General features: G+C 36.7%; 1 protein-coding gene across 2 annotated transcripts in view; it reads left to right on the top strand.

The window, feature by feature from the left end:
* DPP4 (dipeptidyl peptidase 4) overlaps positions 1 to 27,991 on the top strand; it is a 101,300-nt gene that overhangs the window by 63,968 nt on the left and 9,341 nt on the right. For both annotated transcript variants that reach the window (XM_056110376.1, XM_056110375.1), the window contains exons 13-23: positions 1,399 to 1,506; positions 1,785 to 1,852; positions 2,807 to 2,860; positions 3,470 to 3,591; positions 5,519 to 5,566; positions 5,806 to 5,904; positions 7,964 to 8,033; positions 13,692 to 13,886; positions 20,207 to 20,261; positions 20,859 to 20,958; positions 23,538 to 23,602. In XM_056110376.1, the coding sequence (XP_055966351.1) occupies positions 1,399 to 1,506; positions 1,785 to 1,852; positions 2,807 to 2,860; positions 3,470 to 3,591; positions 5,519 to 5,566; positions 5,806 to 5,904; positions 7,964 to 8,033; positions 13,692 to 13,886; positions 20,207 to 20,261; positions 20,859 to 20,958; positions 23,538 to 23,602 (984 nt within the window). The remainder of the gene's footprint in view (positions 1 to 1,398; positions 1,507 to 1,784; positions 1,853 to 2,806; positions 2,861 to 3,469; positions 3,592 to 5,518; positions 5,567 to 5,805; positions 5,905 to 7,963; positions 8,034 to 13,691; positions 13,887 to 20,206; positions 20,262 to 20,858; positions 20,959 to 23,537; positions 23,603 to 27,991) is intronic.

Genomic DNA, 27,991 nt, shown 5'->3' with positions numbered 1-27,991 from the left:
AGGCAACTGTGGCACCTTGTGTGAGATGAAGAATGAATCTTGCTTAAGTTTTATGATCTCTTCTATTAAGCTCTCTTTAAGTGAGAAACAAAGTGGCACAAAAAAATAGTAGGAATTTCCCATGTCTTGAGACTTTGAGAGGAGGCCTCGGTCTGGAACATACCCCCTTCCAGCTGGACTTGGGGCTCTGAGGGCATTCACACATCCTTTTTCTTCAGGCATGGATTGGGCATAGGGGAGAGGTTTGCCAACATGAAAAGTGGTTTCCTCCATGGCAAGAGACATGCTACACTTCCTCACGACTCTTTGAAAAAAATATGTTTTTTCCTCTCTGTATTTAACCAGACAGATGCCACTTTTCACACATTTCTACTAGGCACAACTCCATCCAGGGGAAACAGGGAAATGTATTAAAAAGATAAGGCTGTGAACACAGGTCTAGAGAGGAGAATGTGTTTCAAAGCTCTGTAATGAGAACACCAAGTGTACTGCATGCCGCAGCTTGCTCCATAAATGAATTCTCTTTGAATCACTAAATAGAAAAGTGTAGCATTTTCTTTCTTCCCCAAACGGGAGCTGATGAGAGTAGAAACATCGAGGTTGAAGCGAACCAGCAATTTTAAAAGACTGTTTCCTACCTGCTCTCCATGTAGTAAGAAAATCGTAATTGTAAAGTGACATATTCCTTTCAGGCTGAGATAGATACTCATCTGCTTAAATTACGTTCTGAGAACTATCTTTTATCAAACTGTAAAACATGGAAATTTTGTTCTATATTTTCATACAACTATGTTTTTTTATAAATCGTTGAGCCTATCTAACAAAATATAAAGGCATAAAAATGATAACCATATGAATGTTTCCCTATGAAATATACCACAGTATTCATAGTCTCTTGTCCAGAAATGGTTAAAGATTTTCTAAATCTGACTTTCAAGAAAAAAATATGTAAAGTAATGGAGGGAAATTAAAAATGACCAATGTGAAATAGTAAAAAATAATATATTTCAAGCAGACACATGGTGACACTGAGGAAGCTTACTTCTTACAACTTAACTGAGATGCTAATGGTAAATTTTGCACATTTATAACTACAAATATTTTTTGTGAGGAAGATGTCCAAGAATATTACTAACTACCTCTATATAGTGAATGCCCTATGGAAGCTTTTTTGGTGTATTTTCTCATTTACCCCACCCACACACAAAATTCCCTCTGAGTTAGATCAATTGTCTACATTTTCAGAATGAGAATTTTCTTTCAAAACATTAGGGTGTTTTTGCAAGTAAGTGAAACATGGGTTTTAAGCATTGATATATATTGAGAGGACTGTCTGAAACTAAAGTTGATTCTGACATTAGACTACTCTGCTCTAATATATTTATTTTTAATTTCTAGTTTAGACCTGCAGAACCACATTTTACCTCTGATGGTAAGAGCTACTATAAGATCATCAGCAATGAAGATGGCTACAAACATATTTGTCATTTCCAAACAGATAATGCAGTGAGTATTCTGGCATTATTTATTATTTCAAATGTCAAGTGGGTCTTATTTTCTTTATTTATTCCTTTATTTTTTGCTTTTCAAGCCTTGTGGAATTCAATTGGTACATTTGATAAATGTGTACAAATAAACCAGTTCAAATTCTCCGGTGGTATATGTCTTAAAGGTGGGATTTAGAGAACAAGAACAGCGGAATATCTGCACTAAATGATTTAATCTTCCATTTAACTGATCAGAAAAAAGAATCTAACAAGCCTCCTTTTTAAAATTCCCATTAGAACTGCACATTTGTTACAAGAGGACCCTGGGAAGTCATAGAGATAGAAGCTCTTTCAAATAATTATCTGTAAGTATTCTAAAAGTCAATAATCAATCAAACATAATCCTTGTAATTACTCCCTCTTCGCCCAGAAATAGGGAGAAAAATCTCCTACAAATAAAGAGTAGTCTATTTGGAATGTGTTCAGAACTTTTTTCTTTTTTAACATACGGAAGCCTTAATGATTTTCACATATGCTGAGCAGATTTGATACCACGCCACCAAGCAGCGCTACCTCTTGCTCTTACCTGCTTTCCATGAGAAAAGTCACAGCCTCTTTTCCATGCACATCTTAAAAGACTGGGCTAGTATTCAAAGGCATTTTATTAAATCTCAGTTTGCACAAAATTTTTGGAAGGCTTGGAAAGGCTATTTTGACTGTCCATGCTTCCTTCTGCCTTACTCTTCAGTAAACAGAGCTTTGCAGAATAGGTCAACTACCACACATGAGCTGTCGAGAAAGGAAGTGTGATTTTTTTCATTAGCCTCTTCGGTAGTTTTATAATTCATTCTGGTCACACCAAAGAGAAATGTTGTCACTGCCCAAACCAATTTCTGAAGATCTTTTTAAAACTGACTCTCATAAAGATGAGGGTTGGTTCTCTGCCCTGTATTATAAAACAAAAACTATGGAAAGCTCAGTGGATCTCTGCTTCAGTCTAGTTGTCTCTTTGTATTTTTCATATGAAAGACTTGTTTTACTTGTTACTTTAGTTAAGATAGGAATTCCTTCATTCAGATTCTTTCATCTTCAACGAAAAGAAAAGGAAGAAAAGAAAGAGAAGAAAAGAGGAAAATAATGTCCTATTTATGAATGATGGAAAAGAATGAATTATGGTAGCGAGGGGCTATGAAAGTAATGATAAAAGAAAGTAAAACACAAATGTACTAATGTGTGTGTGCACTAATGCTTGGATTAGAGCCAAATGGAATCCACTTACTTAAAAAAATTGATTGATATTTTATTTGTTTTCTTCTCAGATACTATATTAGCAATGAAAAAGATCAAAAGCCAGGTGGAAGAAATCTTTATAAGTAAGAACTCCATCTTATTGTTTACTTTTTAGCTGATAAACAATTTCCAGTCTATTTAAAAAAAACACTTGTCTTAACTGATATATTAAACTATAATTACATTGAGTGCTTTTATAAGTTAAAAGGATGTCAGAAATGATAACTTTATTAGAACTTTGTGAAGTTTTCAAACAATAAGATATTCATGTTTCACTCTCAATGTCCTCCCGTTGTTCATCAATTTGCTCGAGCGGGCCCAGTAACGTCTCCATTGTGACAATTGTTCTGTGTTTGGCATATCGAATACATCACAGGTAGCTTGCCAGGCTTTGCTGTGTGGGAGAGATACTCTCAGTAGCTTGCCGGGCTCTCGGAGAGGGGCGGAGGAATTGAACTCGGGTCGGCCATATTGGCCGCTTGCAAGGCAAACGCCCTACCCGCTGTGCTATCGCTCCAGCTCGTGTTCAAGTTTATGATGAATTAATTTACTGATTTATTTAACATTAAAATTTTTAAGGTTTGATTTGGCATTTTAATCTTTAAAACTAAAATATTGCATTGTTTCATTTGTTCCCATAATTTATTTCGTCACTGAGAACCTAATCTTAATTCCTGTCATTAACTTTATAGAGTCCAATTGAATGACTTTACGAAAGTCACATGCCTTAGCTGTGAACTAAATCCACAAAGATGTCAGTACTATTCAGCATCATTTAGCAAAGATGCAAAGTACTACCAATTGCTCTGCTCTGGTAAGTCTGAATACATGACCGGGGAAAAGCAGATCTCTACCTAGGTAGCTCCTGGCATCCCCTTAGCTTGCGACTGTCTCATTTCCTTCCCCAAGGTGATACCTCAACCCTCTTGTCTCCCTGTTTGTGTCTAGTTTCTGCCCTGCTCAATATTCCCCTTTTGTATCTAGTTCTTGAAATCATATAAGTTCCCGTTCTTTACTTCTGTTTAAGTGGTAGTTAACCACACTTCCTTTACCTTCAACCAAGATATTCACCTACTTACTTTAGACAAACACACATACACACACACTTGCACTTGCGCAAGCATATGCACACACATATGCACAGATCCATGTGCATGCGTGCTCACACACACACACATACACACACACACACACACACACACACACCAGAACTCCTGTCACATCGAAGCGCTTTTTTTCAGGGCTGGAGAGATAGCACAGGGTAGGGCATTTGCCTTGCATCGGCTGACCTGGGTTCGATTCCCAGCATCCCATATGGTCCCCTGAGCACCACCAGGAGTAACTCCTGAGTGCAGACCCAGGATTAACCCCTGTGCATCACCATGTGTGACCCAAAAAGCAAAAATAAATAAATGAATAAATAAGCGTTTTTTTCCTTATCCACATTTGTATTTGTATTACTATTATTTTCTACACTCACTTTCCCCTATAAATGAGAGAATGCATGTGGAAGGCTTCTTGTCACCAGGTGCCACTGCTCCTTCTGTTACTAGTGTTATTGTTTTCTTTATTGTCAGTGAAGAAACCTAGGCAAGAAGAGGCAATATGACTGCCACAGGTCACACAGCCACCAGGAGACCCAGCAGGCTTCCAGTAGAAGCATCTGATCCCGAGCCCTTTTGCACTTGTGTGCTAAGTCACCTTTCCATCACCAAAAGGAGATGTACAAAGCACTTCCCTGAATAAACTTTCATTGCTAGTATATTTTACTTAACATTATATCTTTCTCACTGCTCTTTACTTTGGCTGTTTTGATTCTCATTCATTGGGCATGTATTTTATACTAGGCACAGTGCGGAAGGTTTTTATTTTTATCATCTTGTCTGATCCTTAAGAAAGATTTATAATGTGGATATTGTCTATCACATTTTATATGTGAGGAGATTGAAACCTAGATACATATTCCTAAGTCACACAACAGGTAAGACAGAATTCAAATTCAAGTCTGAATAATGCCTTCACTGTGATTGTGAGCCATTGTAAAAACTAGTATCATCATCCACATGCATCAGAATTAAAGAGCTCACAAATATCTTATCTATACGTTACCTTCCACTCTGCAACTACCACAGTTGGGATAAATAGTGAAGATATGTACTTGTGAGAAAAACACTTCTGCATGCCAGGAAGGAATTGCTTATCCAAGCCAGGCACTGTGCAGATGTGCTGCCTGGCTCCAGGATTCAGAGGACGGGTTAGCGGGAGGGAAATCCACACCTGCCCCCTTCGAAAACACACAACCACATACAGGTGACACTGGTCATCTTAAAGTGGGCAGAATCTGAAAGAGAGTATGTAATTAGTTGGGAATCAGCCCATCCTTTAATCCTTTAGAGCAGGCAAGGCTGTCTGCTTTTAGGGAGCCCCTGAGGCCTGTTTCACAGATTGGGCAGAGACGAGAATGTGCCCATGGCACCCAGTAGGAACAGAGGTTAATTTACTGCTTCTTTCTAATAGATATTTCCAATTATAGATCTTCCCTCAAATTGTAATTATTTTAGGAAAATGGAAAAAAGCTGATACTTATTAATCCCTTTTCTAGGGATGGTTATTTTACCAAAGTTAAATGCTATCAAATTATAGCAAAGGTAAATGGTAACAAATATTATTTGAAACCTATGCTGTTTTATTTTTCCTCTTGTAACTCATCTAAAATTTATTTTATCTGATTATGTTACCAGGTCCTGGACTGCCCCTCTATACTATGCATAGGAGTGCAGATGATAAAGGTATTTTCTCATATTCACTCTTCATCAACATTTTAGGAATTGTGAGTGAATAGGACAGAGATGTACTTAGTATAGTGTCTTTTTCAGAGTGTTTTAGCAGTGTTTGAACACTAGGCTTACCGGCTGAAGTATGCAGTGTCATTAGTGAATTGTGATCAGTTCATTAGTGCCTTGTGCAGTTGAAATTCTTCATATTTAATAATAAATTACTTCTCCCTTTTCCTCTCTTATTAATTTAGAACTGAGAGTTCTGGAAGATAATTCAGCATTGGATAAAGCACTGCAAGATGTCCAGATGCCCTCAAAAAAACTGGATTCTATTAGTTTGCATGGAACAAGTAAGTTAAATTTTTCTTAAAACAAAACTTTGCCTGGAAACACCAGTGAAAAGCCACAGCCATAATACAGCAGGTAGAGCATTTGCCTCTAGTGTGGCACCCCAGGCTTCATATGGTACCTTGGCAGGTATGCAGTCCTGCCAAGAGTGGTCCTGAGCACTGCTGGGTGTGGCCCCAAAACCAAACCAAAAATAACAATGATAACAAAATATTATCATTTGATCTGAAAAAAAAGTATATTATATACAAATATAATTTACGGTTACTTTTTAATTAAATTTTCTGTCACAAAAAGTACTACTTTTACAATTTTTTGTCTGAAAATACTAGCCTTTGTAAAATTTATTCTGATAAGAGGACAGGTATTTAGAGAAAATGCATTATTGTTTCTTTCCTTTCATTAGTAATTCTGTTCTGTTTTTAGGTATGAGTTAGGTCTGTCCCTCGAGTCAGACTAGGGTAGCAAAAGTTTTTCCTTTCTAGAGTGCTCACTGGCTTGTTTGGTGTCAAAGGCATTTGGTCCTTAGATGTGATGATCTTCTATTTGGTAAAGAGTTGGGAGGCCCTAAAGGTTTCAGGGTCTAGGAATCACAGATTGCATGGACAACCTAATCAGGAATATAATGGAACTGCCAAATGGGGGGAGAAGCTAAGAAAGGAGGGAGCATATGTTCGGATTAGGGTTAGAGTTAGGATTAAGGTTAGAGTTAGGTTTTGGATTAAGATAATGAAGGGGGGGAAATAATGGGGGGGGGTAATGGGGAAAGAAAAAGAGGAAGCAAGAAAATATGTGAGATTTGAGATAAAAATGCTCCCCCTCAAAGAAAATTCTGTACCATTAAAAAGAAGTTGTAACTAAATCATTTATAATCAGGTAGTGCTGATTCAAAGTAAGTTCAAATAGTGGGTTTAGGGTATTCATTAGAAATAATCACATGGGAGCCAGAGCAATAATACAGCAGGTAGAGTTCCTGCCTTTCATATGGCTGACTAGGGTTCAGTCCCCAGCACCCCCTATGGTCCCCTGAGGTCACCTGGAGTGATCCCTGAATACAGATCCAGGAGTAAACCCTGAGAACAGCCAGGTGTGCGCCCTCCCCAAAACAAAAAATGTGATCTGACATTCTATTGAAATATAATAAAGATTTCAAATTTATTCTTGTACGTACATTTAATAAGATGGTACAATATGATCATTCAACTACAAATTAAAATTATCTATATGAAAATTCTGTTCCTAAAACTTTTTTCCAAGTTAAAAATAATTGTAGCATATGGAAAATAACTATAAATTTAAGAAACAGCTATAAAGAGAAGAATTAAGTATTTAACCCCATGGGTTAAATCTATTGAAATGAAAATAGTAATATTGTAGATGCAACAACTCTTTATAAATTTACTATTTTAACTCATTCTGAATTTGGGATTAAAGGAAACTAATTTATTGTTTAAGGGCACATTTTTTAAAATAGACATCAAATGAAGCAGAGAGAATTAAACAGATCTGTGGAGATCAAATCCAGAATTTGCTCTATGTAAACCTGATTTTTCTTCTGTAAAACACAGAACTGAAAATGGGAACTCAGCTTTGAGGTCTGTGATGGCAGTAGGAATTATAAAAAATGTTATTAAATCAGAATTTTAAAATAAAGTTGGGGCCAACTAACAATCTTGAACATCTTCAAGAAAATTTAAAAAGAGGAAAACATTTTGGAGGAAAACTTAGAACATAAGCCATAAACAAACCAAATAAGTAGATCAGATGCCAAAGAACAGAATCATAAAAACAAAACATTAGCAATTCTAAGATGTACTTTTATTTTACAAGGCACTAATGTATTTAGTAGATACATGAGAAAAAACTTTATTGCTTTTACCTTAAATAGCATTTCAACCTGCAAGATGTTTTAGTATTTTACAAATATGCTGAAACTAAGTAGTTCCTTTTCTTATTTTTCTAATAAAAAAATTTTAAACTCTAGATATGAATTACAACTCAGAGGTAAGAGATTAAAATCATAATAATTGTTCTTACTATGCTAATTTTTCTGTTTCTTAGAATTTTGGTACCAGATGATTTTGCCTCCTCATTTCGATGAATCCAAGAAATATCCTCTACTAATAGATGTGTAAGTATTTAAGAGGAAAGAGTAATTTATATATTAGCTATGACATTTTTTGATTTTTTTCACAGTGCATTTTGCTCAATAATAGAGATTCTTACTGAATTCTGGTTAAGTCATTTTTCAGTTTTCCCTTTCTGTTTTCAATCATAAATCCAAAACCTTATGTTCTGCTGTATTTCTGGAAAAAAATGTAGATCCCCTGTTCTTATAACAATGATAAATTGGTTTGATTTTGTTTCTCTAACCTCCAAGTACTTCCAAAGAAATTATCAAGTCTCTATTTTCATCTTTATGGAAAATTTAATAACCAAGAAGTAAGTATTAACAAGCTTAAAATTTTCCTTGATTCCAAACTTCAAACTCTCCTGTTGATTTCTTGGGGGTGGGGGTGGGGGACTCATCAGAATTTTTTAACATTCTTTTTCTTTTGATTCTTGAAATATTATTGCCTAGTTTTTTTCCATTTTATATGTTGTTGAAAATTAGATTGTTTTTATGTTTATATTCTTTATCATAATTCAAACTTCTTCAAATCTTAGGGAAAGTTCATGAATCATAAGTCATATCACATAAGTAATGTGAGCTAATATGAAATCTAATATAACAACTTTGTAAAATATTTTTTATAATTATTAGAAATGTATTTTTCTTTAATCCTGACATTGTCTCACCTCATGTCTAGACCACAATACTGATTTTCCTGTCGTAGCTTGTCTCGTTTCTTTTATTAAGAACAAAACAAATTAGCAAACGTATTGAGTGACTACACCATGCCAGGGTACTTGTCATATTTCATTGATAACAAGCCAAGATGGAGAGTTTTATTTCTGTGATTCAGAAAAGAAAACTTGTACTCAGGGGACATCACTTTTTAATTGTTACTAGTACAAAAATTTTGTACTAGTAAAATTTTACAATAAAAATGTTGGCATACTCTCTGGCAAAACATAGTACCCAAAAGAAGAGAGAGAGAACAAGGGGGAATGCCCTGCCACAGCAGCAGGGTGGGGGGGGGGGATGAGGGGGGAGGGATGCTAGGACCCGTGGTGGGGGAGGATGGGCACTGGTGGAGGGATGGGTACTTGATCATTGTATAACTGAAACCCAAGCACAAAAATTTATAAGTCTATAAATGTACCTCATGGTGTTTCACTAATAAAAAAATGATTAAATAAAAAAAAATAAAAAATGTTGGCATAACCCCCAAAACAAACAAATAAAATGCAAATGAAAATTAGTAAAGTAATTGTAAAAATATAAATCTTGGGGTCAATCTCCAGCACCCCCTATGGTCCCCTGAGCCCACAAGGAATAATTCCTGAGTCAGAGCCAGAAGTAAGCCCTGAGCACCACCAGGTGTGATCCCAAAACCAAAAGTAAATAAACTTAAAAGGGGAGTTAGGTGATAACAGTTTCAAAATTACTTAAAGATCTTCCATGTAGAATAGTGTGTCCCTCTTGTTCCAGACACAGAGCAAGGATCAGAGTAACAATTGAATAGAGATTCACAATTACTAGCTGAAAAGAGTAAAATCTCCTAGTGATTAGAGTTGTTCACCAATGAAGGTAAAAATTGAATCTATGATTAAGATGGTTCAGAAGTAATTCTTGGAACAAAAGTAACATGATTTCTCAAGTGCTTGATACTCCTGATAACATCCATATTATAAGTTCAAAATTGTTAATTTGTCAACTTCTGAAATGCTTACTTTGAGCTTCATATGTTACATGCTTTGTATTCCATTATTTAGAATTTAAATTTTCCAACAAAACTTTATATTTGTTATAGCAGTCTCTTGGTATGTACCAATTAAATATTTGTGAATATATTTGTTAGTGAGCTGAAGCAATAGCACAGCGGGTAGGGCATTTGCCTTGCACGTGGCCGACCCGGGTTCCATTCCTCCGTCCCTCTCAGAGAGCCTAGCAAGCTATTGAGAGTATCCCGCTGCATGGCAGAGCCTGTCAAGCTCCCCATGGCGTATTCCATATGCCAAAAACAGCAACAACAACTCTCACAATGGAGATGTTACTGGTGCCCTCTCGAGCAAATCAATGAACAATGGGAGGACAGTGCTACAGTGCAGTACAAAATGAAATGGAAAAAAAAGACACATATTTATATTACATATGTATTATATATAATATATATTAGTATCATGCTTAGTCTTGCCCCACTGAATTTGCAATATACACCAAATATTAAAAGTCAAAGAAAGAAAATTATATTTTATTTTATGATGTGGGGGGAGAATCCAGGGTTTCACACATACAAGGTAAGTGTTCTACTTCTCAGCTACAAAGCTGACTAATTAAGAAGTATTTAAAACTTCCAGATGTACTATCCAATTGTGTTTTAACTTAATTTTGTCTATAGAGGTACTAATTTGCTTTAGGTATAATTCAGATATTAAACAATTCTTTAAAAAATAATATTTTTATCTTCTTTTATTCAGAGTAAAAATTACACTGCCCTTCACGAAAACACTTATAAAAAGTAAATTATGTGTTTATTTCTTTTAGTTATTTTTTTTCCTGTCCTTAGATGTCAATTTCTTGTTTTCCATTTTTCAAAATAATGCTTATTTTTTATTTCCATTTCTTAAAAAATAGGTAATTTGAACTTATTTTAGAATTCAATTAAGCAAAAATGGTCATAAACTTAATTATTATAACTGTGTGTCCTAACATAACTGTTTCAGTATCAAAATGAAGAAAATACTGTTCAAACCTCCCTGACATTTTAGAATTAACAGACAATACAAACGTATTTCTTTAGGCTCCTGCTTAAAACCAATAGCTTCAGCAAACTACAGTCTTTAATTAAGGCTCAATAATATAATATAATTCTGGCTTGTTGAAATAATAACAAGCCTTGTGGACAGGTAACTGCTTAGGAAATTCATAGCCTTAAAACCAGTTTTGCAAGAATTATTAAAGGAGATTCTTTAGAAGACCAGGCAAATTTCTCAGCACTTTACCACTGAATGTGGCATTCATTTCATTCATGACATTATGGTTGCCCTCTACTTAGTTAAGAAATATTTGTTTATTTCTAGCTTGCTAAAGGATTTTATACTTTTTCAATAATAAATTAATGCTTCATTTATATTGAGTGTTCTGTCTATTCAGGTCTTTTTATTTGGCACCTAGAAATTTTTTTTACAAACTTTTATTTATTAATTCAGATACTGAAGCATTATTTATAATATAATTTCTAATTAATAGTAGGTAAGTAAGTAAAGGCCCTCCCGTTGATCGTCGATTTGCTCGAGCGGGCCCAGTAACGTCTCCATTGGAGACTTTGTTGTTACTGTGTCTGGCATATCGAATACGTCACGGGGAGCTTGCCAGGCTCTGCCGTGCGGGTGAGATACTCTCGGTAGCTTGCCGGGCTCTCCGAGAGGGGCGGAGGAATCGAACTCGGGTCGGCCATGTTGGCCGCTTGTAAGGCGAATGCCCTACCGCTGTGCTATCGCTAGCTACCGAGAGTATTCGATATGCCAAACACAGTAACAACAAAGTCTCCAATGGAGACGTTACTGGGCCCGCTCGAGCAAAATTCTAATTAATACATTTATAAAAATATGAGTTTTATGGCTTACTTTCCCATTTTAGGATAAAACACACTTTTATATTTTTATAGTCCTTTTCAAGTTTTCCCTTAAAATTTTCTTAAATCTCTTCTTCTTACATTTAATAAATTGTGCATTTGTAGGATTTATCTATTTCATGTTAATTTTAAAATTCACTAAGAAGTATTCATGCTGTCGATTTCTTTTAACTTACATGCCTACAAAGATGAAAACATAGTACAGCTTTGTATTATGGGACCTGAGTTCTCTCCCTGGCACCACATTTGGTCCCCCAAGCCTCTTCAGGCATGATGCCTGAACAAAGAGCCAGGAGGAAGCCCTATGCATAGCCAGGTGTGGCTCCCAAACAAATAAATAAACAAACAAGCAAAATTTATATGCCTAAATAAGGAGAAAAATACAGGTCTTGAAAAAGATACTTATTAGCCTTTCGATTTACAATTTTTGTAATATTTCAATTTAGCTTTAACCATCTATATGTGTGTAGATCTCACCACCTCCAGTGTAATTTTTTTAAAAAGATCCCTTTCATAGTTTAGGATATAAAGATACATAGTAATGCAACAACAAAAGATCAAAATTATTGGAACTGGAGATTTTATCTATGTAACTGAGGTAACATGGAATACTGGGAAAGAGGTCCGTGGGACACTGTGTGGAGGGAAGTGAACTCTATGATGATGAGTGTGGTGTTGGAATGATGTATTCATGAAAAATGTAATTAATGGTATTATAAATACCAGTTCCTTGGTAAAAATGGTAAAAAAAAATATAAGGTTGTTTAATCTTAAAGCATTGGGATATTTGATGCTTAACTAATATTAAGGGCAGCAACTACTCTACTAAATTTATCAACAAAAGGACATTTCTAATTATCATTAAAATTTCACTTTGTTAAAAAGTACTTACTTTTCTAAGAAAAGCATGAATGTATTCCTCTTTTTACTGTTTTGATTTTTTCTTTAATTGAATCACCATGAGACACACAGTTACCAAATTTTTTATGTTTAAGTTTTAGTTCATAAAATGTTCCAACACACACCCTTCACCAATGTACATTTTCTTCTTACTGTTTAGAATGTTATAATATATAAATTTAAAGTAATTCAATATTTTACCTAAAAGTAGAATTATTTCAACTGTAGGCGCGAAGAGGAAGGAAATGTTTTGCAGTGACACCTGAGCTGGACTTGTTCAATTCTGGTGGGGGGGAAAATCGGGAAGACTGAAAGGAGGAGTGGAGGAGATGGGCAGAGAGATTTTAGAAATCTGTGTCCAGATGTACTGTAAATGAGGCCAAGAAGGCACACTGAAATGATATTCAAAGAACTTTTAGAAGCTATTTTGACTCACGACTGAAAATGAGAGGGTTCCATGTCGACTGTCTGTGCTTCCATATGGGGACTCTACTGTACCTTTAAAGTATTAAAGTACTTTAAAAGTATAAAGTACTGACTTAAACCTGCTAAAAATGCCAAACAATACACCCATTTTCATTATAATATATTTACTTTTCCCTTCAAGTTCTAAATAAGTGTTCATTCCTACTTTGTGCCATCTCAGAATGCTTTGTGGAATTTTAGTGCATGGTGCTGTCCTGGGACAAATGCTATACATACCACATAGTAGAATTTTAAAGAAGCCTAATCTGGAAAATAAACTTGCAATTTAGGAGTATTTGTTAGATGAAAAGGAAAGATATATAGAGCTGAATTTGTTGTGAGCATCATGTTTTTCATAGCAAAATTTCTTTCTCTCAACTATTAGAGAATTTATTTCTTTGACTTCAAAGGTATATAGGACTTAGAAAAAGTGGCCTATGAAGTCTGTGTTTGATAACAATCTTCAAAGATAGAGCTGATGGGCATGCTTGAAAGAAGTACACCAATATTGCAGTCACGTTGCCAAGTTTTAGAGGACACTTGTGGACACCCTGGTGGCTGGCATGATTTCAGACTCATTGATCAAGAAGGTGCACACTTCTTGTCCAAGCGAATACACACATGCACTCCTTAGAGGGTTCAGGAAGACCACCCACAAATGCTAACAATTTGTGATTTTTCAGTTATGCAGGTCCCTGTAGCCAAAAAGCAGATGCAGCTTTCAGACTGAACTGGGCTACTTACCTTGCAAGCACAGAAAACATTATAGTAGCAAGCTTTGATGGCAGAGGAAGTGGTTACCAAGGAGATAAGATCATGCATGCAATCTACAGAAGACTGGGGACATTTGAAGTTGAAGATCAAATTCAGGCAGCCAGGTGAGTAACTGAAGTCAAATTCAAAAGTGATCTGAGTTTTTCTTCCTTCAGTTTATATATTTTTATAGGGGCCAGCCCCACTTGAAATGGAGTGGGAAGACTGGGACCACTCCTGTCAAGAGTTGGTTCATTCCTCAATGCATATTTTAAGTGTAAAAATTTCAGATGCTAAAATTTGAATTTTTAATATTTTTATCCTTGAGTTATATTTTTGTTGAAGATGCCAGAGAAATCTTAGATATTATAGATTAAAATGTATCGTGTTGACTTATACAAAGTTTTAAAGATGGTTATTTCTAGATTCCTCTAGAAAGTCATTTGACAAACGTGCAACCACCTTCAAGGAACAGACTGAAAATTCATTTGTCACATAGACCAAAAAATAAAAAATAAATGTACCCTCGAATAACTATCTAATGAAACAAGCAAGGCACCAGGTATAGGTAGAGTTCAGTGTCCAGGACATTGTAGAAGAGTGACAGCTTAGTTCTAGAAGAGCTCAGATAGTCTGGATGAGGTTCCCCCTCTAGTGAAGTTGGGCAAGGCAAGGGACAGGGGGAAAAGGTGTGGAAATTGTGGAACATGGCCCCTCATTGCTCACAATTAAGACGTTCTTTCTTTATTTTTTTTTTGAGTACTCAACTTTTTCATTTCTTTTTTTTTACTAGTGAAACACCATGAGGTACAGTTGTAGATTTACAATTTTTGTGCTTAGGTTTCGATTATAAAATGATCAGATACCCATCCCTCCACCAGTGCCCATTTTCCACCACCATGGATAATATCCCCCCACCCCCATCCCCCCTGCCTCTGTGGCAGGGCAATCCCCTGTGTTCTCTCTCTCCTTTTGGGTGTTGTGGTCTTCAAAAGAGGCATTGAATGACAAACATGTTCAGTCCATAGTCTACTTTCGACATGCATCTCCCCTCCTGGGAGGATCCTCCAAACACCCTTTATTTGGTGCTCCCTTCTCTATCTGAGCTGCCCTTTTCTCAAGAATGCCTGGCTGGCCACTAAGCTATGGAGTAATCCTCCTGGTGCTGGTCTCAGCTATTCTTGGGTATTAATCTCATATTTTGCTACTTTAAATCCCCCAGATGAATGCAATCTTTCTATGTCTATCCCTCTCTTTCTGACTCATTTCGCTTAGCATGATACTTTCCATATTGTACCACTTGTATGTAAATTTCATGACCTCATCCTTTCTAACAGCTACATAGTACTCCATTGTGTAGATGTACCAAAGTTTCTTTAACCAGTCATCTGTTCTTGGGCATTCAGGTTTCTTCCAGTTTCTGGCTATTGTAAAGAGTGCTGCAATGAACAAACAAGTGCAGATGTCACTTCGACTATACATTTTTGCCTCTCTGGGATATATTCCCAGGAGTGGTATTGCTGGGTCAAATGGGAGCTCAATTTCTAATTTTTTGAGAATCGTCCATACTGTTTTCCAGAAGGGCTGAACCAGTCGGCATTCCCACCAACAGTGAAGGAGTGTCCCTTTCTCGCCACATCTGCACCAGCATCGGTTGCTTTTGTTCTTTTGAATGTGGGCCAGTTAAGACGTTCATTAAATATAAATCACACATCATTCTTGTTCTCTTTGAATATGGGACTTTACATAAATGTGATGAGGCCAAGGAATGTGAACATAACATAAGAAATGTCTTACTGGAGTTATCATTGAATTGCATAAGAACTTTAGGAGATGGGTCTTCATACCCCATATGTTAGAGAGTGAAGACATGGAGGATCTTAGATCAGTTACTAAGATAATAGGATTTGAATCCAGGTCTCAATATAACTACTTCCCATTCACTAGTAAATGGAAAATGTAACCTTTTCATTTCTATGGGTAACTGATTAAATGTCTAAGGAAGCATCACTATAATAGCTGATTTTAACTTATGTAAAACTATAAACTAGAAAATGCAGAAAATTATAAATGATTGTGGATAGAAGAAAATATTTTTTTAGAGAAAGTAAGTAAAATTTCTATCGAAGAAGATATTATTTTTAGGCCCTGTCAACTTGATGATGATAGAACTAAAGTTTTGTATTAGAGCATCCACAATACACAACTCTGGCTAAAAAAACACACAAAAAACAAAACCAACCAAAACCCAAAAAACAATGATATATTGCACTTATAAAATTTGGGGGTGGGAGTGGGTCAGGGAACCACATTCAGCAATTCTCAGTGAATTGTACCTGCAATCCAGTGGAAGAGCCCTGAAGTACAGTGCTGCTCAAGGCTTGCAGTGTGGGAACCTCCAAGATCACATCCAGTGGTGCTCAAGGGGCCTCAGGGCTATACTTAATGGTGGTGAAAAGAGGGGGAAGTGGCATGTGCCAGGGATTGAACCAGGGTCTTGTGGATATAAGCCATGCACCTTTACCCATGTACTACCACCCCAGTTCTCAGATATCATTTTGGTTATATAAAGAATTATACACAACGGAGAAAACATTCAATAACAAACTGCTGAGTGGAAGAAAACAATCCTGATTATATACATCTTGTATTATCTATGACCTAATTTATATTAAATTCAAAACTTTCCTTTCGTAAAAAAGAAATTACCCAGAGACTTCTGGGTAGTTGTAATTTTTTTCTATATTAGGTTCAAAGAATATTCTCATTTTGTGAAGGATTATCAATATGCACACTCAGAAACTTACGATCTGGTACAGATTTCTGTATGTTGTTGCGTGAGTGTGCTTGTGTGTGTGTGTGTGTGTTTGTGTATGTGTTAAAAGTTTGCATGAAGAAATAGTGAGAGAAGAAAATGACATGAAGAAAACAATCTCATTCACAATTGTGCCCTAGAAAATCAACTACCTAGGAAGTAGCTTAACTAAAGAAGTAAAGGACCTGTACAAAGAAAACTACAAAACACTGCTTCAGGAAATAAAAGAGGACACAAGGAAATGGAAAAATATCCCCTGTTCATGGATCAGGAGAATTAACATTGTCAAAATGGCAATAATTCCCAAAGCACTGTACAAATTCAATGCGATCCCTATTATGATACCCATGACATTCTTCAAAGAAATGGAGCAAACACTCCTGAAATTCATATGGAAAAATAAGCCTCCACGAATAGGTAAAGGCAATTCTTGGGAAAAAGAAAATGGGAGGAATCAACCTCCCTAACGTCAAACTCTACTACAAAGCAGTAATAATTAAAACAGCATGGTACTGGAACAAAGGCAGAACAACAGACCAATGGAACAGGGTTGAATACACTGACATCTCCCCCCAAACATATGATCATCTAATATTTGATAAAGGAGCAAGAAATGTGAAGTGGAGTAAGGAAAGCCTTTTTAACAAATTGTGCTGGCAAAACTGAATGGCTACATGCAAAAAACTGGGCTCAGATCTCTGCCTAACACCATGTAAAAAAGTAATATCAAAATGGACTAAAGACCTCAATATCAGACTGCAATCCATAAGGTACATTGAAGACAAAGTCAGAAAAACCCTCCATGACATTGAAGCTAATGGTATCTTTAAAGATGTCATGCCACTGGCCAAGCAAGTGAAAAGAGAGATAGACAAATGGGACTATCTTAAACTAAGAAGCTTCTGCACCTCAAAAAAACAGTGACCAAAATACAAAGACAGTCTACAGAATGGGAAAGGATATTCACCGAATACGCATCTGACAAGGGGTTGATATCAAGGATATACAAAGTACTGGTTAAACTCCACAAAAAGAAAACATCCAACCCCATCCAAAAATGGGGCAATGAAATGAACAGAAACTTCCTCAAAGGAGAAATCCGAATGGCTAAAAGGCACATGAGAAAATGCTCTACATCATTAATCATCAGGGAGTTGCAGATCAAAACAACAATGAGATATCATTTTACACCATAGAGACTGGCCCACAACCAAAAGAACAAAAGCAATGAGTGTTGGCACTGATTTGGCAAGAAAGGGACCCTCCTTCACTGCTGGTGGGAATGCTGACTGGTTAAGCCCTTTTGGAAAACAGTATGGACGATTCTAGAAAAACTAGAAATTGAGCTCCCATTTGACCCAACAATACCACTCCTGGGAATATACCCTGGAGAGGCAAAAAAGTATAGTTGAAGCGACATCTGCACTTGTTTGTTCATTGCTGCACTATTCACAATAGCCGAAATCTGGAAAAAACCTGAGTGCCCAAGAACAGATGACTGGTCAAAGAAACTTTGGTACATCTACACAATGGAGTACTATGTAGCTTTTAGAAAGGATGAAGTCATAAAATTTACATACAAGTGGTACTACATGGAAAGTATAATGCTAAGCAAAATGAGTCAGAAAGAGAGGGACAGACATAGAAAGATTGCATTCATCTGGGGAACATAAAATAACAAAATAGGAGACTAACACCCAAGAATAGACGAGATAAATAACAGGAGGTTTACTCTATGTCTTGGAGGCCAGCCGCACACTCTAGGGGTAAAGGCAGCTCAGATAGAAAAGGGAGCACCAAATAAAGGGTGTTTGGGAAGATTGGCCCAGGATGGGAGATGCATGCTGAAAGCAGACTATATAACAAACATGATTGCCACTCAATGCCTCTTTTGCAAACCACAGCACCCAAAAGGAGAGAGAGAACAAAAGGGAGTGCCCTGCCACAGAGGCAGAGTGGGATGGGGGGTTGGGGGGATGGGAGGGATACTGGGATTAGTGGTGATGGAGAATGGGCAGTGGTGGAGGGATGGGTACTGGATCATTGTATAACTGAAACCCAAGCACAAAAATTTGTTAGTCTACAACTGTACCTTATGGTGCATGAAGAAAAGATTAAAATAACTATTTATTTTTAAAGTTTTCTAATATTACCTATTGAGAGATATTCAATCAATTGTAATTGCTAAGACAAATATTAATTGCAAACACAAAATTCTCAAAGTCTACATATAAAGCAATGCAAATGTTCCCCACCTTCCTCAGACTACGAAATTGAGTATTATTTCTAAGTTATTATTGTATACTTGTAAGACTCTACCACCCCATCACCAGTGTCAGTAGCACCACACCTCCCACTGTTCCAAGGTCCCTTCTTCTCCCAACCTTTGCAGCTTCAGTTCACTGCTAAAAGATTCATGTTTAAATATGCTTGAGAAATACTGAATAAAATTAGTATCAACAGTATTTTTTTTTGCTTTTTGGATTACACCTGGCTATGCACAGGGCTTACTCCTGGTTCATGCACTCAGGAATCACTCTTGGCAGTGCTAGGGGGACCATATGGGATGCTAGGAATCGAACCCGGGTCAGCCGCGTGCAAGGCAAATGCCTTACCTGCTGTTCTATCGCTCCAGCCTCTCAACAGTATTTGTCACTATGAGACTTCTCAGTACCTTCAGCATGCAAAAGTATTGCAGATCTTTATGGGTATCAATATTAATGACAACACTATAATTAAAACAATTTCATTACTATATAAGTGAATGTTCTGCCTCTTTCTTGACCTTCATCTCTATGAAATCTTACAAAATTGATTTAGCATTCTTTCCTCAATTCAACTGCTAGGGTGTTTTTTTGTTTTGTTTTGTTTTGTTTTTGTTTTTGTTTTTGCCACTCAATGCCTCTAACGTTTATGTAAGGCACGAAACATAGGTGAGCAAAATATTTTCCCCATTTCTTCATCTGAATTCCACTACTGAACACAGTTTAGTGGCAAAAATGACTTCTTAATCTATCAAGGAGAAAATTCTTTCTAGTTAATGATACTGAGCTAACAAATCAACACCCAGTACAAGAAGGGATTTACTTAGAGAATGATGTTTGAGTTCTCAGGAAAGGGGACCAGAGACATTGCTAAGCCCTACCCAGATGTTCTCTATGCCCTTGTAAGTCTCCATTGCAGGGACAGTCTCTCTCAAAGTGAAAAAACATCTGGAGAGATTTAAATTCAATTATGTAAAGAAAAGTGCATCTGGGCTGCAAATTTTTATATGAAACTGTGAAAAAAACTGCCAGGAGTTGTTTTCTATGAATCAAACACATACACACACACACACACACACACACACAATCATAGTCATGGGGTGTGTGGGGGGAGAGAGAAAGAGAGAGAGAGGGAGAGAGCTTGAGAAAGAGAAATTTTTATGGAGTCTAATAAAAGTAAACTGTTCTGGCACTAAAGATAAAAATGATATTTATTTCAAGTATTTATTAAACTACTTGCAGTGATTTATCTTCATTTCTAAATGAATAAAATACAGAACAAATGAGAGGAGTTCACATTTATGTGGCTATCTTAGTTTTCTACACAATACAATACTAATTTGTGGATGTCTTCTATGTATTTTAGAGAATTTATAAAAATGGGATTTGTGGATGACAAACGGATTGCAATTTGGGGCTGGGTAAGTAGTTGTTTTGCTAATAAATCTAGATGCATTCCTGAGTGAATTTAACAAGAGCAGAGCAAAAACCGAAAGATATTTCTTTTTCATAATTAAATATTTGGAGATAAATCATGCTTATCATTTTCAGCCAATAAAGTCCAAATAAAATGTCATAGATCTTTGAACAAACAGTCCCAGCCAGCTTTACACCTTTGTTATGATGAGGAAGAGAGATGAAAAAGAGAAAGAAGAAAATTGAGAAAAAGGAAAGGAAAAAGAGGAAGAGAGGGAGGGAAGGGTAAAAGGAGGCATGTGGACTTTTTCTCCTATCAAAGTCTGTAGGATTTTGTGTCTACGGGGTTTTTCCCCTTTAATTAGAACTACCCACTATCAGGCCAATTTTTATTGTTTTTTCCCCCTTCTGCCTACCAAGAACGTGCCCCAGGGCTTTGAATATGTAGTCTTTAGATACTGTCCAATTAAGGCCAATTTAAGCCTTCTCTATCAAGCTTTCTCTAAAGAAGCACAGTATATAAAGATGTGAGAAATGCAACTAGCTTACCATATGTCTTTAATTCTTTTATCTCCATAAAAATAACTGTTTCCTTTTCTTAGTCATATGGAGGGTATGTCACCTCAATGGTCTTGGGAGCAGGAAGTGGTGTGTTCAAGTGTGGAATCGCAGTGGCACCTGTGTCCCGGTGGGAGTACTACGGTATGTAATTGCTGTCCTGTGTGAATAGATGCCGAGTGTTGACCTTAGCGTTCCAATGAAAATACCTCTTCCTTTTTGACTGTCAGTGTTTTTATAACAAATAAGCTGATTCATCGTGTGCTTTATGAATAGCTATCAAACAATCTCACTTATGCTACTATTGTACAAGACTGGTGATATTACATATTTTCTACACATTTAATTATCAACAAATTCGTTCTGTTTGCCAAATCTCAAAACATCCATCTTTGATGTCCTTTTTAAAAACCCATTCTACTTTTTTTTTTATTTTTAACAAATAAACCCTTCATTATCTTCATTGTAATTTGAGTTTAGGGCTTCACATTTTTTAGCAAGATGATGGATGAATCTTTCTCTTTAGGGAAAGGTCAGATATAAATGGCTTTGCATGTCAAGAAGAGAGTTGAAATGGGAATTCCTGGGAAGATTTTTGTTTAGTACTACTGTTTTTATGTAAGTGAAAGTCACTCTGCAGTGTCCTTTTCATCAGTGAGAAAATATTCCCCCACTGCAAGACTTCATACATGATCAAGTTGGATTTCCAAGGGGTAATTAGTGGAGCACTTAGTACAAGGGAAGTGTCAGAGGTGGCAAGGAGATGATTTTTTTTCTGCATCTCTTGTAACCTTACCTTTGGAGTAAATAATCAGCCTGACCTTTTAAAGTCATTTCTGTCAGTCACCTTCAAACAAGTATTATACAAAGGGACATATGTGTTTCTTTTTCCAGAGAAATGGCATTAATTCACGTGAAATAACTAACATTTGTTAGCAATGTCATTTAATCTACAATGACAGTCATTCAAAATGGGTTATGATGTTGCTTGAGGTTTATATATTTACTTATTTATATCAGTGTCAAGATACCTGTACAATTACAGTGCAATTCAAACCACAATGGCACAATGCAACCCATTATTCTTCTACTAACTTTTTTTTACTGTAACCTGTTGCTAATGGGGCAGTTTTTGAAAATTGTTTCTACAGATTTTAAAGTTATATTAGAATTTGATCACAGCGAATTCTCTCACTGAAATTTTTTCGGGGTCAGGGGAAGCACTGAGCATTGTTCTGGGGACCAAATAGTGCTGAAAAATGAAACTCTGACTCCTACAGGCAAGCCCATGAGGCTCTCCCAGGTCTGCCTCACTGATATTTTAGCATGTATGTTTCTATGTATATAATGTGTGATTAGTATTTAAAAAAATCCAAAAAATTTTTAATTATCCAAAATAACCAGATCAATTATGCAACTTGTTTTTCTACTATATTTATAGATAAAAACCTATCTGATTTCAAGAGATCAGAATTAATGTAATCTATTTCAAAATACCCAACTATTGAGACCTCCACAAAAATGAGAGAATGTATATTCTGCCTTGTGAAAACAAACTAATATGGGGGATATGTAGAAAATAAATAATAACTAAATTTCTTTATTTTATTGGAGTTAGTTTCAACCTGTCAATAAATAAAATGTGCTATAAGTAAACAGCTACTAGTTGAACGTTATGAGAGATTTCCCAAAGGAAACCCAAAGGAAGTACCCTATTCAAAGTTAGAATACATATAGTTATTTATTAGCCAAAAATTTGAAGCATTGAGTGATCTTCTCAATACACTTCTTTGAGGGTCAGATGATATTGTAAAGATTCTCATCACTTAACACTTCCACCTCTGACTGTTCAGCAGGTGAAATACTTAACTGGGTCTATCTAGTTTGCTCTTCCTCTGCTCTGGTTATGAGGAGTAAATGGGAAAGGGCTAAGATTGAAGGTGAAAATACATATTTAAGCAGTATCCAATTGCATTAACAAATATAATTATCCTTCTAAGTTTGATTCTCTTTTAGTGTGATGGGGAAAAGAGACACTGAGGCAATAGCAAAGGGAGGTGGTCACTCTGGGTAGGATGTCACAGCTGGAATGTATTAAGCATGAACCTCTATCAGTAACAGTATTGTAAACCACAGTGCTGAAAATGTAAAAAAAAATGTACCTGTCATAAGACAGGATGAGTGTAAGATCAGGGACACTGGTGGAGGGAAGTTAACACTGTGATGGGATTTGTGTTGAAATATTGTATACCTAAAATGCAATTATTAGTAACTACAAATCACAATGTCTAAAGATAAATAAAATTAAAATGGAAAAATATATCTCAAGAAGATATTTCTAAGTGTGACAACTTGTGGACATGGATATAAGTTATGACAGTGTTTTCCAAGGTGGATGATGGGCACCGGCTCAATCCAGTCGGTAGTATAACTGCCTTTGGTGCAACTGGGAGTCACTTTCTTTGTTTCCTTAAAAAAGGTAAATTTTCAGGGGACAGAGTAATTTTGGTGCAATTGGGAATCACTTTCTTTGTTTCCTTAAAAAATGGTAAATTTGCAGGGGGCAGAGTAATTTTTTTCTGAAGAGGGGACAATAAAACTAATAAATTTGGGGACCTCTGACTGAAGATATATCAAAGTACATCAAGTAACTCAACAAAGGAATATTTGTCTTTATTATATATATTATATATATAACTTTTTAATCCCTATTTTTGTCACAGACTCAGTGTACACAGAGCGTTATATGAATCTCCCAAAACCAGATGACAACCTTGACCATTACAGGGTAAGAGATGAAAAAGAAACAAACATTTTATATCCTATTTATATTCAAGAGTATTTTAAAGTGCATCTATTCTAGAGAATATACTCTTTATTTCCAACAAAATTCTTGTTTGAAAAAATAACACAGGTGGTAAAGAGATACTCCAATAGCTTCCCCTTCTATATTCTGCATAATTATAGTCTTTGTCGTATGCTATATAGGTCGCAATATGCATTCATTTGGAAATACAAAGCAACACCCGATAATTACTTTAATTATAAAAACCTCAGTTTAGAAAACATGTCAAACCCAATGTATTACTTTATAGCCCCAAAGATTCTCTAAAGCTCTAGATGTAGATTAAAAATTCCTATAGTATTATCATAACTAAGATGTATGTGCAAGTCTATAATTTTCTTATTCATAGCCAAATAGAGTTTCCTCACTTAAGATTTGAGAAAAGTAGGTGAGGAGTAGGTACAGTTAGACAGTACCTGAAAATCCACTAAAACCAAATTACTTAATAGTATCCACCAAACTGGTTTTCTCACAGGAGAACCATATTGTTCTGCAGATGGACTAAAGCATTTTAAATAGGATCTATTGATCATTTGCTAGTGTGGGTGTGACCACAAAGCCCACACCTTTTGGTACCACACTCGCTCCATTGGAAGTGTTAGCATAAGTACTTTCTAATAGTCCACGCTTTCCAAAAGCATGCTAATTCCTTCATCTTTGTTTAAAAAATCCTGAAATTTAGAAATGACAAGGCAAATCATCTGATATTTAGCTTCTCCCAGGGAAAGTCCAAATTCTTTCTAGAAGGGTGAATTATTCTAAATCATACCAAAGATCGCCAGGAGTATTCCTGAGCGCAGAGCCAGGAGCACCTACCAAAATTTTTTAAAAGGAGAAGAATAAGGAAAACAATTATAAGAATTATTTAAGAACACAATTTATCACTTTGTATACCATAACTCTCAATACCCGGGTTTTATATGGTCACACTGCTTGCATGTTTTTGTAAGATTTCTATGAATTCTGAGCCACTTGGTCAAAATACTATATATCACATAGTTGATTTCTAGTTTTGCTATGTATGGGTGGACAGTTTTATTTTACCCTCATTCAGCTTATTTACTTTGGTCAGCAAGGCATGGATAGAGGAGGATACTTGTCTGAGTTTGTGCCACACCTGACATTCAGTCAAGATAGAAAAGTTGCAAAGAGTGAAGCGGGCTGCACAAATTACCTTCCACTCACAACAGTGGTCCTGTGCCCCAGTTTGGCCCCATTTGTGCTAATTGTCTCATCTGCCAGTTTAATTCTTTCTCCACCTTCATACTTAGCTTCCACATCTAAAAAGTGGCTTGCCCATCCTTTTCCTTCTCAGGAACCAAACTTACTGCTGCTAAAGGACTCTCACCTTTTGGAACAATGACCACCTTTGTCACCTGTCAGCTTGTCTTGCTTTCTACTCTCAGTCTAAAGTATACACATACTTCCACCCACAGCACGTCAATGAATATTTTCTGTGTGCTCAGCTAAGATCAACTCACTTTTTGGGCCATGTGTTCAACTGTTCTCTATTCTCTAAATGTTGTGGCTTTTCTCCATGTACCTTTGTCCTCCCTTCATTTCTCTTTCATGTCCATCTATTAGAAAATGTGGAGAGTTCATTAAAAGGGAAAGTTTATACTGCCCCACTTTGAGTTCAACAACATTTCTCATACATCTCTTCTCAGCTTATTGCTGTTGGCCTCATAATTTCTTGGTTTTGTCTAGCCCTCTTTGCAGCATTGACCCTTTAAGACTACTCAACATCACACTATTTGGATTACCCTGGTAAAAATTTTAAACTTTAAAAGCATTTCCTGAGAGATGTCTTGAAGGGAAATAATGTTATAAAACTTTTATTTAGGGGACTGGAGAGATATTTCAAGGGTCGAGACTTGTTTTTTACAAAGTCAACCTGGGTTTGATCCCCAGGATAGCACATACAACACAGAGCCAGAGCCAGGAATTGGCCCTGAGTATCACTGGCTGTCCCAGATACTCCCTGTTCTAAGTCATTTCACTTATTTTGCAACTTGAATTTTCTTATCAATGACTTAGTGCAACTGCTTACATTTAAAAATCTTCCCTCCTTAGGCATGCCATATTGATAAGATGCCAAAAACCTTTCTCAAATATCCGAAGTATGAACAGGCTTCTACAACATCAGAGCTCAGGTTCTCTAGTAGAGATTAGCTCTGATATCCAATGAGCCAAGAGTTCATTTAAAAAAATCCAGGTCTCAGTGGTAGTGGAGAATGGGCACTGGTGGAGGGATGGGTACTCGATCATTGTATAACTGAAACCCAAGCACAAAAATCTGTAAATCTACAACTGGTCTTTCACTAATAAAATTTTTTTAAAAAAATCCAAGTCTGAACATTTTATGAACCTTGACCCACAAGGGTAAAGTTCAAGCCCTGCCCCCTGAGGCAGTCCTTGGTGAGCTGCTTCCCATGATGCAGCTCAGCCCCCAGTTTCCTCCTCCACCAACACTCTTCCCCCTCTAGGACAGTTGGTTTCATCTGTCTTTGCAACCTGTATTTTTCTGGGGACTTCCCCCATAGGTTCCACATTCTCAGGCAAACACTCCTCTTCCTCCATCTACCCGTCACGGCAGTGGCCAATTTTGTGTGTCCCTTTAGGTGTTCGCTGCATGAGGTAGTCATGTAAATAGAAGTCACTTCCTACTGCCAATGGCAACACGCACACACTCAGTGCACAAAGTCACTCTTCCACTTCACTGCACAGATGGCTCCCGAGGACTGTTTAATCCTTCCACGCCAGGAGTCGGCTTTTCTTGGCACAAAATTCATTGCTGGCAATGGTCGCATTAAAACTGCCAGTACCAGGGAGCTAAAGGTTCCCAATGTGTTACTCAGAGGAATTATTTGGTGGGGCTTTAGTTAAGGTGGGCAGAAGAAAGTGAGGCAAATGCCTGAACTAAATTGTTTCAATCCTGATAAGTTACTTTCTCAAAATGTGGAGAACTGAATCTAAGTGCCTATATTTGGTGCACAGCAGGCTTTAGAATAAAGCTGCCCTCCTTTGTTTTTTAAATGAGTCTGTGCTTTTGTCTCTGGCAAGAATATATTCAAAGATTCTATTTTCCTCCAAGGCCCCAGCTGCCCCTCTGGACCCCATCTTCTTTTACTTTTTTCTCCCAGGTTGATTTGATTCTCTTTCATTCTCTTTCATTCTCTCTCTCTCTCTCTCTCTCTTTCTCCTTCTTCCCTCCCTCCCTCCTCTCACCCTCTCAAAAGACAAAAAAAGACAAAGACAATTCCTTATAGGCTTTCACCTCGATACACCTGGCTCAGAAGAAAAAAGGAAATATTTTGAAAATTATTTAAATGACTGCATTTCATCTGCAATTTACCTTCTTCAGCACATTCAGCATAAGAGAGCCCGGGAATGTATAATAAGTAAGGTCCTGATATTTGCCATCTTCTCAGAAAAAGAACCACTGATCTACTACTCAAAATAATATAGCCTTAGGAAGTGAGTATGCTTTCTTAATAAGGCTCAAATGAGAAGGGATTCATTACTCATTGATGACCCAGATTTGGAAAAACTTTGAAGAATCAACATTTTTGTAAAATAAAGGTCATACTTAACATTTATTTTCGAAAAGGCATGAAAGGAACCCTTTGTATATGTGAAAAGACAGGCCTGCCTGGCTTAGCTGTTCAGCTCTGCAGCACTGAAATATGATCTACACTGAGACCACCTCCTCTGAGACGCTGCACAACCAAAACAAATACCCTTTTCCCATTTTACAAATAGACTACCTGTAGATTAGGTCAGTGTTTCTCAATCTTATTCTGATCATGGGCCCCTTCTGATCTTGCTTCCTTCCTGTGCACCCCCCACTTATCCTACTATGTGGCCCCTTAGTCTTGTGCTGTGGCCCCAATTTATTGATTTCTACCTGAGACCCCCTTGGGATATCCTGGCACTGGATTGAGAAATGCAGGATTAGGGGATTCTGGGACTAAGACTTGACCCAGTATAGAAACAAAATCCGTGACTCCCTGTAACTCTTTTTGTGGGTAATCACCCAACTATTGCCACACAGCAAGGCAGAATCACTTTGAAAAGATATTGAAAAAAGAAAGATGTTTATCTCCCCAAAACACCAAAGAACAGGTGGTTTGGAAGTGGAAGAGTGACATATCAGAGCTAATAGGCAGTGTACCTCAGCGGAATTATCTCTTCTATAGTGAGTCGCAGTTCACCACAGGCCGATTTAAATAAAGGAATCAATTGGTCATTCAGACAGTTCTCACCCCCCAACAGCAAGAGCAAACAACAAATGTGAATGCACTTCTGAGAAGTGGGCTCCTGAACAGCATT

This window comes from Sorex fumeus, unplaced genomic scaffold (genome assembly GCF_029834395.1).
Source record: "Sorex fumeus unplaced genomic scaffold, SorFum_2.1 ptg000009l, whole genome shotgun sequence".
Taxonomy (NCBI): domain Eukaryota; kingdom Metazoa; phylum Chordata; class Mammalia; order Eulipotyphla; family Soricidae; genus Sorex; species Sorex fumeus.
This window is presented reverse-complemented; position numbering and strand designations above follow the sequence as displayed.